The sequence below is a fragment of the Anomaloglossus baeobatrachus genome, chromosome 5 (genome assembly GCF_048569485.1).
Source record: "Anomaloglossus baeobatrachus isolate aAnoBae1 chromosome 5, aAnoBae1.hap1, whole genome shotgun sequence".
Taxonomy (NCBI): Eukaryota; Metazoa; Chordata; class Amphibia; order Anura; family Aromobatidae; genus Anomaloglossus; species Anomaloglossus baeobatrachus.
The window spans coordinates 338,668,877-338,682,769 of NC_134357.1; the positions used below are offsets into that span (position 1 = coordinate 338,668,877).

The 13,893-nt window shown below is 46.0% G+C and overlaps 1 protein-coding gene across 2 annotated transcripts in view; it reads right to left on the reverse strand.

Moving 5' to 3' along the window:
* Positions 1-412: 412 nt before the first annotated feature.
* Positions 413-13,893, reverse strand: part of ARHGAP40 (Rho GTPase activating protein 40) — a 149,169-nt gene continuing 135,688 nt past the window's right edge. For both annotated transcript variants that reach the window (XM_075347556.1, XM_075347555.1), the window contains exons 11-15: positions 13,157-13,363; positions 11,333-11,464; positions 8,882-9,042; positions 3,541-3,596; positions 413-1,049 (exon numbers count right to left, since the gene is read on the reverse strand). In XM_075347556.1, the coding sequence (XP_075203671.1) occupies positions 943-1,049; positions 3,541-3,596; positions 8,882-9,042; positions 11,333-11,464; positions 13,157-13,363 (663 nt within the window). In that variant the 3' untranslated portion in view covers positions 413-942. The remainder of the gene's footprint in view (positions 1,050-3,540; positions 3,597-8,881; positions 9,043-11,332; positions 11,465-13,156; positions 13,364-13,893) is intronic.

Sequence of the window (13,893 nt, forward strand, 5' to 3'; positions counted from 1 at the left end):
GATTGCTGCCGTACAATACAAGAAACTGCATTATCACTGTGGTACGTCACCAAAAACCCAATAATGGAAATGAGATAGTTGAACAGGACAGTTTAAGGTAGAAATCATGTACTTTGAAAGCACAAACAACTAGTATAAAAGGGGTTAATGCCTGCCTGCGGTGACCCCCATCACCCCTCCCCATCATCTCTAATACACCCCATTACAGGCTTTTGTTCCCCAGCAGTTCGGGCTCGCGCTGATTTCATAATTACAGTCATTTTGCAGTCGCATACAGCTGCCTGTCCTAATGAACGAGAACCGGTCTCTCACCAAGGATGGCATATTCATAGGGATGCGCACAATAAGAAGAAAAATCCGGTAAGACAACACAAGAAACATACATTTCATAAAGATAAATAAAAGAGGCCTTTTTTTAATAAAATGTTCATTATTTTCATATTTTAATTACTGGATATTAAATACAGATGTAACAAAAATTTGATGTAAAAAATAATAATAGAGACTAGCTCTATATCTACATATAGAACGAACAGACATCATGGAGCAATACACGAGGAGACAGAAGATATAAAAACAACATACAAAATACAAAAGGGAGCAAGGCGCCCTCCTGTGGAGAAGAAGTGGAACTTCACTCCATTAATCCAAATTAACCATTCACATTTTAGTTACCGTGGAATACTTCCACGTAAATGTTTGACACGTAGCAATGATAAAAGGTATCCATTATTTTTGATATTCACGATATAGATGCATTGGTCCCATGATCACATGAAGGGTCGTGCGTTCCTATGAATACCAGCAAGTGGCAGAGAATCTTATATACACAGCCGTCTATGTAGAACCCAGCTAGATCTGACTCCATGTCTTTAAGTGGTGGGCTCCATATCCCTAGGGCTCGGCAGTGCCAGTTACCATTTACAAAGTAGTAACCGGCCCCTATAAGTGGGGTGTTGAAGGAGGGCTTGGCTTAATCACCCATTCTCCATTTGGATTGGCATTGTACAAGTCCAATAAATAGGTATCAGGATCCAAGCAGTGTTCACCTAAGTAGAAAGACATTCGATAAGTTACCTCCAAATGTAAAATGCCTAAAGTGGACAATAAACCTTAAGATATAGTTGGCTCATCCTGCAGATATTGGGGCAATCTGCTGACAATCTAGTGCCGTGCAACATCTCTGGCAGTATTCTATCACGGAAAACAATAATACAATAGGTTGGATATTACACGTTTAGATTTCAGCTATTTATTTCCCCATATTCAAAAAAAACCCCAAAAAACTGCATTTGACCAAGATAAATAGTGATGTTTATGGGCAGGATCTGACACCATTCAACAGATCTTATGTTTCTGCTCGGCTTAAAGTGGAACTATCCCGTCTAGGAAAAACACACAAAGGGACAAAAGGTGACATTACAAGATTTTTCTCCAATACATATCATTAACAAATCAGATGATTTCCCCCAGTATTACGGGGACGCAGATTTTACTTTCATTTTACCAGGGCGAGTGCAAAATCTAGCGAGAGTCTCTTTTTTTGGGAGATACCAACTGTGACAGGGGAGCAGAGTTTATGCAGCATCTAAATGGTAAATGGAGCATTGTGGTCAGATTTTACAGAATTTGTCCTGTTTTGACATTTTGGATAGTCAATGCTTTATAGAATTTATTAGGAAAATTGATTCACCAATTATTCTGGTAAAGAAGCAAAATATAAATACAGTATGATAAATTAGTTCACCAATGCATCCAATGTACTAACAGGCTACAAAACACAGTAATTTTTTTCTTGGCTTCACCCCCAGGAGTCTGTAATTTACTTCATACAGAATATTGTTACATAACATCGATTTAAAGGGGTTGTCCAGTTAAAATGCATAAGTCTGCAATCACTGTGTGGCTACAGACTTCTGAATCCTCATATCTCTTGCATTGTGTGTTATGAGGATTCACTGGTTTCAGAGCCGGTAACGGTGGTAACGTAGCAGCGATATGTATGTTCCCGTCCACATTTCGACTAGAGAGCCGCAGCCTCGCTCAATGCAAGTCTATTAAGTCAGAATGTGGCAAGGAGTATTCACATCACATACTGGCGGCTACGGTACCACAGTACCCAGATCTGAAACCGGCAAATCCTCAACGCACAGTGCGCATGATGTGAGGATTCACAAGTCTGCAGCCAATTTCAATGACTGCAGACTTATGGATTTAGAATGGACAACCCCTTTTTATTAGATGTGTCTGGGTATTATACAGTGGCTGCTGATTGAATAATCTGCAAAAGAAGGGCATGGTTGCTTCTAAAGGGTTAATCTACTAGAAGAGGAAATCACTTCTTAGGGTACCGTCTCACTAAACGCCGTACCAGCGATTCCGACCACAATATGACCTGGTCAGGATCGCTGGTGCGTCGCTACATGGTTGCTAGTGAGCTGTCAATCAGGCAGATCTCACCAGCGACCAGTGACCAGCGACTCGTGGAAACGATGCTGTGCTTGGTAACCAAAAGGTAAATATCGGGTAACTAAGCAAAATGCTTTGCTTGGTTACCTGATATTTACCCTGGTTACCAGCGCACACCGCTTAGCGCTGGCTCCCTGCACTCGTAGCCAGGGCACACATCGGGTTACTAAGCAAAGCGCTTCGCTTAGTTACCCGATGTGTACTCTGGCTACGTGTGCAGGGAGCCAGTACTGGCAGCCTGAGAGCGGCGTACGCTAGTAACAAAAGGTAAATATCAGGCAAGCACAGCGCTTCGCTTAGTTACCCAATGTGTACCTTGGTTACCAGCGTCCGCAGCTGTCAGAAGCCGGCTCCCTGTACATTCAGATCGTTGCTCTCTTGCTTTCAAACACAGCGATGTGTGCTTCACAGCGGGAGAGGAACGAGCAAAAAATGAACCAGAGCACTGTGTAACGACCGGCGACCTCACAGCAGGGGCCAGGTCGCTGCTTAGTGTTACACACAGCGAGATCGCTGATGAGGTCACTGGTACGTCACAAAACCTGTGACTCAGCAGCGATATCGCTATGTGAGAAGTACCCCTTAAAGAAATGTTTATTTACTATAAAGGACATTATCTGCTGTGAATGGTTTTCAAGCTGCTACCTGAGTAGCTCTGACAGGTTTTTCCTTTGTAGCTCTCTCTTCTATCCTCATTCTCCTCCTGCTGCTCCATAATACACAGGATTCCATCTTACATTGCTTTACCCATCATTGTATCCAGTAGCCCAGCACCCCAGATCTCACCTGTGATTACACACAGTCTCATGGCCAATCCCTGGGCTTGTGCTATCTACATTGGCATCATCTCTGAGCCCAGTAATTGGCTACGGTGGTCATATGTACCGGAGCAGCAGTGGAGAGGTGTGGCAGGGCGAGTAACAAGTGAGTTTACTTCGCTTTTGGAACCGCATATGCAATTTTGTGAAAGTTTTTGATATAGTTTTTTCAGCCACATCTCTTCTGCTTTGTATCATCTCATGCGCATTTCCATTTCCAGCCAAAATCAGGCATAAGATGGAAAATACTTACCAATATTTCCTCCAACTTCATAAAGTTCCAGGTTGGAAAGTCCAAAGGAACCATTACTGAAAGGTGAGAACAGAAGACCAGTTAATTCAGCAGGTAGAGACCAAATAATAGTGAAATAACATGAGCAATAGGAACTAGTGAGGAAAATTACTTACAGCCAGATACAAAGAAATAAAAAACGCGTGATGTAGCAATTTGCTGTTCCACTTAGCAGACCATCTGATATAAACACGTATGCCATCCTGCTACGATGGGAAACTAGAATATCAATTTTGTGATCTGCTTTCCTTCAATGATTTATGTGCTAGGGCAGAAGGAATCACTAACTGCTTTACATTTACCCATTATGGTCATTCTGGCTAACAGATGACAGACCTTAAAGGGAATATGTTTGGAGGGTTTTAGACCCCAAAGTAACATCATCACAGGAAAGTACCTTTAATGAAGATTACTTTCATTCCTTTTAAAATATGAATCCATCTCTTAGTTGTCTTGTAATTAATCATCAAATTCTTATGCAAATTTTCTCTCAGGTGCATGTGTCGCGGGCGGAGGAGGGGACACTGCGCTCACCCACTGCTCGGGTCCGGCTGCTGCTGCTGCTGTTGCTCGGTGGTGGCTCGAGCGGTGGGCCGGATCTCGGGGACTCGAGCGGCGTTCCTCGCCCGTGAGTGAAAGGGGGCGTTGGTGTGTGGTTTGGGGATATTGTCCGTGACGCCACCCACGGTTGTGGTGAAGTTGTGACACCACCGCTGCTCTGGACGGGGATCCCGGGAGCAGCTTGGATGTTGGTTCTCCCCTCCGTGGGTAGGGGGTTCGTTGTCCCGGGGCCCCGGTGAGGGTTTTAGGGATGACAGGCGGGTTACGGGGCCTGGTGAGGTGCAGGGTCGCGGGGGCAGCGCTGTGCCGCACGGCACGGTGGTTGTCACTCAGCCAGTAATTCACACGGAGTCTCTGGTCAAACAAATGGCTGGATGGACGGGTCCCACAGACGGCTGCGGTGGTTCTTCTCCCGGTAGGTTGATGGTGACTGCCTTTCCCTGCACCTGTGTTGTGTTTACGGTTCCAATGGCTCCCCCCACTGGTAACCCGCTCCCCAGCTTGGATGGATGCCGAGGGAGCCCCTTTTGCCCACAGGCTCTGGCCCTGGGAACTGTAGCCTTGGCGGTGACTGTGTTTCCCTTTTACGGTGTGAGCTGTTGCCTTCAATCGGGTCTTGACTGCTGGGAAACCCCGGAGGTTCCCTACGCTAACGGATTTGACCAGTTTTACGGCGACTCCTAGCCTGGTCGGGGTCCGTAAGCCCTGCCGAATGGTGCTGGCTTCTCTTCACTCCCCGGTCCGGTACCGGCGGGCCACCGCCCGTCCCCGGTCCTTACGGTTCACTCCAATCAGCCTCTCCTGCAGACGGTCACCGTCTGCCAACCTTGCTGTATGTGCCCGGGCCACACACCCGGACACGGTCAGTCTCCTCTACTACCACTTCACTCTCCAAAACTGAACTAAAACTGACTCCTTTTCCCGCCTCCAGGACTGTGAACTCCTCGGTGGGCGGGACCAACCGCCTGGCCCACCCCATGGTGTGGACATCAGCCCCTGGAGGAAGGCAACAAGGATTTGTGTTTGACATAGGTGTGCCTAGCCGGGGTGTGGGGTTTGTTGGTGTAGTACCTGTGACGACCTGGCTTGTCCAGGGCGCCACACATAGCCTTGGTCTGCTTTTCCAGCCACCTATTCCTTCTGGTGCAAGCCTCCTGCAAGTGATTGACAGGTCACTAGTCTCTTTGACCTGCTCCACTGGCCAACATTTTGCACAGGCGACGTCATTTCAAGGGTGGTGCATGCACAATAACATCCTGATAACGTATCCGTGTGTCACCCCTGGGACTGGCGGTGCCTGTGCAAGATGTCAGTCTATCTGACCTGACCTGCCCTGCCCTGCCTCCGACCCCTGTCTGAGATCTCACACAAGGATAGTCATACCCAGGGATGGCAGGTGCAGAAGTGGATACTCCGGTGTGCAACTAGATTATTACAAGGAATGGAAGGCCTCCCATAGGATGAGAGGTTGGAAAAGTTGGATCTGTTTTGAGATCTAAGTGTGATCAAATCAAAGGACTGGCACATGATTTATTCCTTCCAAAGACAATACTAAGGACCAGGGGGCATACAGTGTGAGTGGAATAAAGGCGAACCCGGCACCTAAATAGGAAAGGGTTCTTTACAGTTAGGGCAGTCAGACTGTGGAATGCCCTACCACAAGAGGTAGTAATGTCAGATACTAGAACAGCTTTTAAAAAAGGGCTGGATGATTTCCTCACTACACACAACATTGTCTGTTATAGATTTAGTGACAATAATGCATAATTGGTGGAGGAAGGTTGCATTAGATGAACCTAGGTCTATTTTCAACCTATGTAACTAAGTACTATGTTACTGCGCATGCACCTTCCCCTGGAATGACGGCACCTGCACGAGATGTTGGCCCGGGTAGTACATCACAGAAAAAAGTCATAGGTAAGCGGCAGGCGGAGATAAAGGGCGGATATGCTTGAGAGCTATATGGCTTACACTTGCATAAGAATTTGAAGATGGATTACTAGACAACGGAGACACAAATTTGTATATAAAGATCTAAAAACCATCATTACAACTACTTTCCTGTGATTACATTACTTTGGGGGTATAAAAACCTGCTGACAGGTTTCATGTAACAAAGAGCACATCTGATGGACCCTACAATTCCATATTTATGTGATGTGAAAATGAGAAATACCAATGAGGAAAACTCAGCAGTAAAGCTTGTAATCTTTAGAAAAGGTTTTGGACACTTTTGGTGCATTTATTTACATAGATGTAACTTTGGCTAAAAAAGAAATTTTTGCATTAGGGTGTTATTATAGAAGCAAAACGGTCACATGATTATGTGGCGCCCTGGACAAGCCAGGTCATCACAGAACACCAACACACCCCACACTCCCGGTCAGGCACACCGAAGTCAGACAAAAACACTTGTTGCCTTCCTCCAGGGGCTGATGTCCACACCAGGGGGTGGGGCAGGCGGTTGGCCCTGCCCACCGAGGAGTTCACAGTCCTGGAGGCGGGAAAAGTAAGGCAGATTAGTTTTGGAAGTGGAAGTGGAAGGAGGAAAGTGGCAGTTAAGCAGCCTGAAGTTGGTCCGGGTGTGTGGCCCGGTCAGATCAGCAAGGTTGGCAGACGGTGGTGACCGTCTGCAGGAGTGGCCTATTGGAGCTAGCCGTAAGGACCGTGGACGGGCGGTGGCCCGGCGGTACCGGACCGGTACGCAAAGAGAAGCCAGCACCATCCGGCAGGGCTAGGAGTCGCCGTGAATTTGCCAAATCTGTTAGTGAAGGGAACCTCCTGGGTTTCCCAGCAGCCAAGTCCCGACAGAAGGCAACAGTCCAACCGAGAGAGGGAAACACAGTCACCACCAAGGCTAAAGTTCCCAGGGCCAGAGGCTGCGGGCAAAAGGGGCTCCTTCAGCACCCATCCAAGCTCGGGAGCGGGTTACCAGTGGGAACCCATTGGAACCATACACGTTACACAGGTGCAGGGAAAGGCAGTCACCATCAACCTGCCGGGAGGAGAAACACCGCAGCCGTCTGTGGGACCCGCCGTGTGTTTTACCGAGAACTGTGTCCTCATCATTGGCTGAGTGAGTACCACCGTGCCGTGCGGCACAGCGCTGCCCCCGCGACCCTGCACCTCACCAGGCCCCGTAACCCACCTGCAATCCATCCCTACCCAATCACCGGGCCCCGGGACAACCAACCCCCTACCCACGGAGGGGAGAACTAACATCCAGGCTGCTCCCTGTCATTGCTCCCGGGATTCCCGTCCAGGGCAGCGGTGGTGTCACCAATATCACCACGACCGTGGGTGGCGTCACGGACAATATCCAATCCCCACAATCAATCCCCACCCTTTTCACTCACGGGCGAGGAGGCCGCTCGAATCCCCGGGATCCGGCCCACCGCTCGAACCACCACCGAGCAGCCGCAGCAGCAGCGGCCGGACCCGAGCAGTGGGAGAGCGCAGCGTCCCCTCCTCCGCCCACGACAATTAAACCATGTATGTGACGCGCCCACAGGGTCTGGGGTTACCAGTTACCATGCCTCAGTTCTTCTGGGTTGCCGTGGTGGTCTTTCCCGGTTATGTGACCCCGGCGGTGTCAATAAAGCTGGAGATGGGGATGATGGGAGTAGTTGTTCGTGACGCCACCTGTGGTGTGTGGCCAATATTAGCTGCCGCAGGACTACTTCTCTGAGGCGGATGATAATGCAGCTCGGGTGTTGCAGCTCTCCACAGGCAGAGCTCAGGCCCCAGAGAGGATGATGGTGGAAATAGTTACCTATGGCGAATGGGCGCGAGATTGCGAGCGCCAGCAGTGATAGGACGACACAGAGGGTGCAGTTAAAGTTCTTTTACTCATGGAAACACACTGCCGTTGGAGTGCCGGGATACACTGTGATGGGCCTCAGCCGATCCCGGATACTTTGGAGGTCGAGGCCGGTGTTTCCTTCTGTGCGTCACCTTTCGATGGTTTCCCTCCACCCCAAGCTCCTGGGCTGTAGAACGGGTCACGGGTGCCATCTGCACTGTCCGCGAACCCTGGGATCCCCCTTATTTCTTAAAAACCCGGGTCGAACCTCCAGCTCCAGACCACGGGCCCCGAACTATCCGTGTCTTTGCTTGCTTGTTCGTTCCGGAGTCCGACCTGACTCGGACGCTCTCCAATACTAACTGCCTGTTGTGTGTGAGATGGCTCCCACCTTCCCCTGTGGAAGCCCTGCCTCCCGGATTCCTGAACTAGTGGACAAGAGGTCCCACACTTCATGATGCACCAACCCTAGCCCAGTGCCAGTGGAAGAGCTCCCAAGTTTATGGTTGGATGAGTGTGTTGGTGGTGATTACCGGTGATAACCTCCTCAGTAAGCGAGATGAATACCGCACCTCAGGCAAGGTGCAGTACCCTGTGGCGCCTGAAGCCGCAGGGGCGCCACATATGATACATAGACTGCAGAATGAGTTCGCAGTGAAATCCTTCAATGAGCTCATTTCACAGCAGAGTTTGCAACTTATCTGTTTTTCTGAACCATGTTCTGAGCTCGAATTGTGACCCCTTGAAGTTTCATTTGATCATAAATCAGCTTAAAAGGAGTTCAGAAGAAAGAATATGGCTACTAACCCAAGGAAGGTCCAGAATAATAAAACTAAGGATTTTGCTAAAAGTACTTGGCATCAAGTAAAAATGTGTATTAAATGGTAATATACATTTACAGATATATGTAACTATTAGTGTAAAGTTTAAGGGTTGTACCATTTGATAAGGCCCATGGTGCTGACCATTTGCCAATTGCGATGGTTCACATGCTCCTGGAATTTCTTTAGGACATCTGCAGCTTGTGTGCCCTCATTCAGTTGGACAGCCAAGGAGTCCTTCACAAATAGAGACGCTCGAATCTTTACTTCTTTACAGGCCTGAGAATAAGGAAGAGACGGAAAATGGTGGTTTTATTAGAATTTGTGAATGTCAGAAACAAACATATCGTCTTAACACATATTCAATAGTAAAAGACAAAAGTCATGAGAATGAAGCAAGCCGGGGTTAATTCGCTATGCAGCACTGAGGCTGTATTGTTTGTACATTGTGACCAGCTAAAGATAATTTTCAACATTTGTTGTACATTAGGGCATCTATTAGATGCTCTAGTTCCACTAAACTAATGACTGCACCCAACAGCCCCCTTTTCTCCAAAATCAAGAACAGTAATTAGTGCATTGATTCAAATTCCTTAAGGTGGTGTCACACACAGCGACAACGACAACGACGTCGCTGCTACGTCACCATTTTCTGTGATGTTGCAGCGGCGTCCCGTCGCTGTCGCTGTGTGTTACATCCAGCAACGAGCTGGCCCCTGCTGTGAGGTCGAGCGCTCGTTGCTGAATGTCCAGCTTCATTTTTTGGACGTCGCTCTCCCGCTGTGACGCACAGATCGCTGTGTGTGACAGCGAGAGAGCAACGAAATTAAGCGAGCAGGGAGCAGGAGCCGGCATCTGGCAGCTGCGGTAAGCTGTAGCCAAGGTAAACATCGGGTAACCAAGGTGGTTACCCGATATTTACCTTCATTACCAGCCTCCGCCGCTCTCACGCTGCCAGCGCCGGCTCCTGCTCTCTGCACATGTAGCTGCAGTACACATCGGGTTAATTAACCCGATGTGTACTGTAGCTAGGAGAGCAAGGATCCAGCGCTAAGCAGTGTGCGCGGCTCCCTGCTCTCTGCACATGTTGCAGCACAGCGACGCGTGTCGTTATGATCGCTGCTTCGGCTGCTGTGTTTGACAGCTAAGCAGCGATCATAACAGCGACTTACAAGGTCGCTGCTACGTCACAGAAAATGGTGACGTAACAGCGACGTCGTTGTCGCTGTCGTTTAGTGTGACCCCAGCTTAATGCTTTCTCTACTAGTTTAAAATTCAAGGGTCATTCAATGGGTTCTATCGTTGTATAGTATTATTAGTGCCAGAGAAGTAACTCAAACCCCAGAGTAACATCTAAATCTGTAATGGGGCCCCTTTTTCTTGTGTGTTTTCTGTGGATTCCTTAAAATAACAGGGCATAGATATGACTGCATCCTCTGCACACCTATTGCTACAGCTACTGTCATGTCTCTCTGTGGCAATTTCTCTTACAGGGAATCTGTCAATAGGATCAAGATATCAAGGTTGGGGTTATTTAGTTTGGAAAAACGAAGGCTTAGGGGAGATCTAATCACAATGTATAAATATATGAGGGGACAGTACAGAGACCTTTCCAAAGATCTTTTTACACCTAGGCCTGCGACTGGAACACGGGGGCATCCGCTACGTCTTGAGGAAAGAAGGTTTAATCATAGACGAGGATTCTTTACTGTACGAGCAGTGAGACTATGGAACTCTCTGCCGCATGATGTTGTAATGAGTGATTCACTACTAACATTTAAGCAGAGCCTGGACGCCTTTCTTGAAAAATGTAATATTACCAGTTATGTATATTAGATTTTATGACAGGGTATTGATCCAGGGAACTAGTCTGATTGCCGGATGTGGAGTCAGGAAGGAAATTTTTTCCTCATTGGAACTTGTTTGCCACATTGGGGTTTTTTTTTGCCTTCCTCTGGATCAACATGTTAGGCTACGGGTTGAACTAGATGGACTTAGAGTCTCCCTTCAACCTTAAAAACTATGATACTATGATACTATGAAGGTATTTTATTTAGCTTCCAATGATCTACATGCCCCTATAGATGGCTTAGGAGTGTTGATCCGATCAAGAAGTTGATACCTTCAGTGCTGGACTTGGCCTAATCAGTCTAGCGATGACGTATTATGACAATGGAGCCCTGTGTTGTCGACTAAAAAGGGTATATATATATTTATAAGCAACAGATTTGTTGCAGAAATATCTTGGGACTCAAAATACATTTGATTGGGGCTATTTCTGCATCATGTACTGTATATGGATTTCTGAAAATCCCATTCTAATGAATAGGACGGAGTCAAATTCAGCGTCTGAAATCTGGGAAAGCTAAGTGACAATACTCGTGGGAGACATGATGAAGACCATGTAAGTATCTGGTGCTTGATGCACGTATAAACAATAAAGTGGAATATATCTATCTATCTATATGTATTTTGCATCTTGCCAGTATGTCCAACTACCAGACAAAATGTGCAAACACTGTAACAACATAATATGTGCCCTTGTGGAGCCCCTGAAACATCTACCCACCTCTGTGTGACTTTTCTCTGGCCTTTCCTTATCAATGTTGATTTTGCGAAGGAAATTGAGAAGTCGCCGTTCATTGGATCTCTTACTGCTCTCATTTAGCTTTCGGACCTGAGAGAGTAAGAAGGTGGGTACCTGAGAAAATATAAATGCAACAGCATAAATGCAAATGCAGAAATAGACAACACTAAACCAAAGCCACACAATCATTTTCAACTTCCATTAAAATAGAATTTCGGTCAAAGCAGCAGCAAATTATATTTATAGAAAGTGGGGCTATGGGCAAGGAAACCCCACTGATCTTCTCATAATGTCAGCCCATAATACTGTCATATAATACCAACACCGACAATACTCCATTCAATTCCTAAATAATGACAATATACTAGGCTAAATAATACCAAATGGTTTTACCACTTTCTGTGGATTCTCATTTTTCAAGCGCGCCTAGAAAACATGGACTCCGAGAATTTACTTCCACCTTCTATAGCTCACAACCTGCCTCTGTTGTCACTTACCGTATATTAATAAAAAAATCCAAAAAGCATTCTCCTTTCATCTAGTATAAGTGTTATGTGCACTAAGGTGCACACATGGTAAAGAACGTAAAATAAAAAGGTCTTACTTTAATTCAGGGATCCCCAACCTGTAGCTCGGGAGCCACGTGTTTCTCTGTGTTTCTTCTGTGTGGTTCACGACTGTCTTCCAGCTTGGTGCATAAGCATCAGGTCTAGCAAACAGCTATGAACAGCAGGTCTCTAGATAGTGACTTTTGTAAGTATCCCCACATAGAGGTGCCCATCTAAATGTGGGTAGGGTAGGAGCCCTTGGATCTTGTTATACTGTGTGATTTCTATAGAAAAGCTTTGGCTGTCATTACAGTATACCGGTAATGGGGGCTCTGGGTGCCACTACAGTGAGAGTGGCGGGAGTTAAATGTGGCTCGCGACCACCTCTCAGAGGTGAATGTGGCTCTCAAGCACATAAAGGTTAGTGACCTCTGCTTTATTTAAAAGCTACTACACTTGACCCGCCTGGTTCTTATAAAGACTAGCGGTCCCAGATGCACCGTCTCTAAAGACCCGTGCACTGAAACAAGCCTAACTGGATGCCTCAGATGACCACTCAGAGCTTTCCTTCCTAAGCTGCCATCCAGGGTTCCACATAATAAGGTAAACCAAAACCTATAATCTGCTAGGAGAAACAGAAAACTAACAGGCGGTAGATCCAAGCAGAATCAACTTTAGACATATCCCCGGTGAGACATGGAAGCCCATGGAAGATTAAATAGTTATACCCGCCGGGAGATAGATCAGATTCAATTACAGCAAAGAAAACACTTGTTGGCAGAAAGGCAATGAAGACACAAATAAAAGTGTTCAGCACCAGGACAGTGACCGAAACGGACTATAATAGCTCAGTAGCCAGGAAAACGAACCACAGCACAGAGGCTGCTAAATCAAATCTGAGAAATGAAATATGAACATTCTCTTGAACTGTTCTTTTGTAAAATTGTGGGCTCCTGTGAGATAGAGTCCTAGCCCTGTAGTTGCAGAACATGTGTATAGAAATAAAAACCTACTTCTATATTAGTAATGGTGATAGGATGCAGTGACCTTGCTAAACAAAGGATTATGTAAGCTCAACGGTGTTAATGTATGTGGTTGACCTCTGAGCATGGCAAAGTCTTACACATTTTTATATGCAAGACATAAAATATATTTTTATATACGTGAAACTTCATAAACTTGATATATAAAAAAGTATAATATTGGTCAAGTTATATGACTATAGCAGTATACATTCATAAACTAAAAAGTAACTCACTGTCCATAACAGGTCTTGGTAGTGTACCATGGCCATGACCAGGCCAGCCACCCCCTCTGCCTGCTGTTTCTCTCCACCTTCTTGGCTCCTGCCACTGCTCCCTCTATAGAGAAACAGATTAGGTGCCATGATGGTGGCAATGTTCCACAACGACATAAGATTACGTTTTTCATGAGAAACCACTTTACGGAGAAACTCCAGCAATGCCTACAAGCCAAAGGAATAAAGATGGTATGGTTATTAAATGTAACTGCACAAAAATACATTTTACAACAAAGAAATTATTACTCATTCACTTTAAAGAAGATCTATAATACTTTTATTCCACCCCTCAAAAAAAACATTTCTGGAGGATTTTTGGTCAAAATGTTTTATTACTCTGTTCACTTGTTATTCTTCCTGGGTAAAATCAAGTCTTCCTTGTCAAAGTGGGTATTTGATTGGACAGTGTCAGACTGTAAGGACATATCCCCAAATGGTAACACTTAATTGTCTATTTGTATATACCGTACATTTCTAGAAGGAATAATAGAGGAATGGCACAATGCAAGATCTTGGCAAAGATGCTCCAGAATTGTTACTTCATTATGAAATTAAACACGTCAAGAGAGCAGACAGGTCCTCTGATCATTGAAGAAATTAGAATAAGTTTGCAACTTTATTTTGAACATGTTAGAAAGTGGTGTTTTATTGACCCAAATAAAATTAATTCTGTATAAAAAAAAAATTGAATCTCC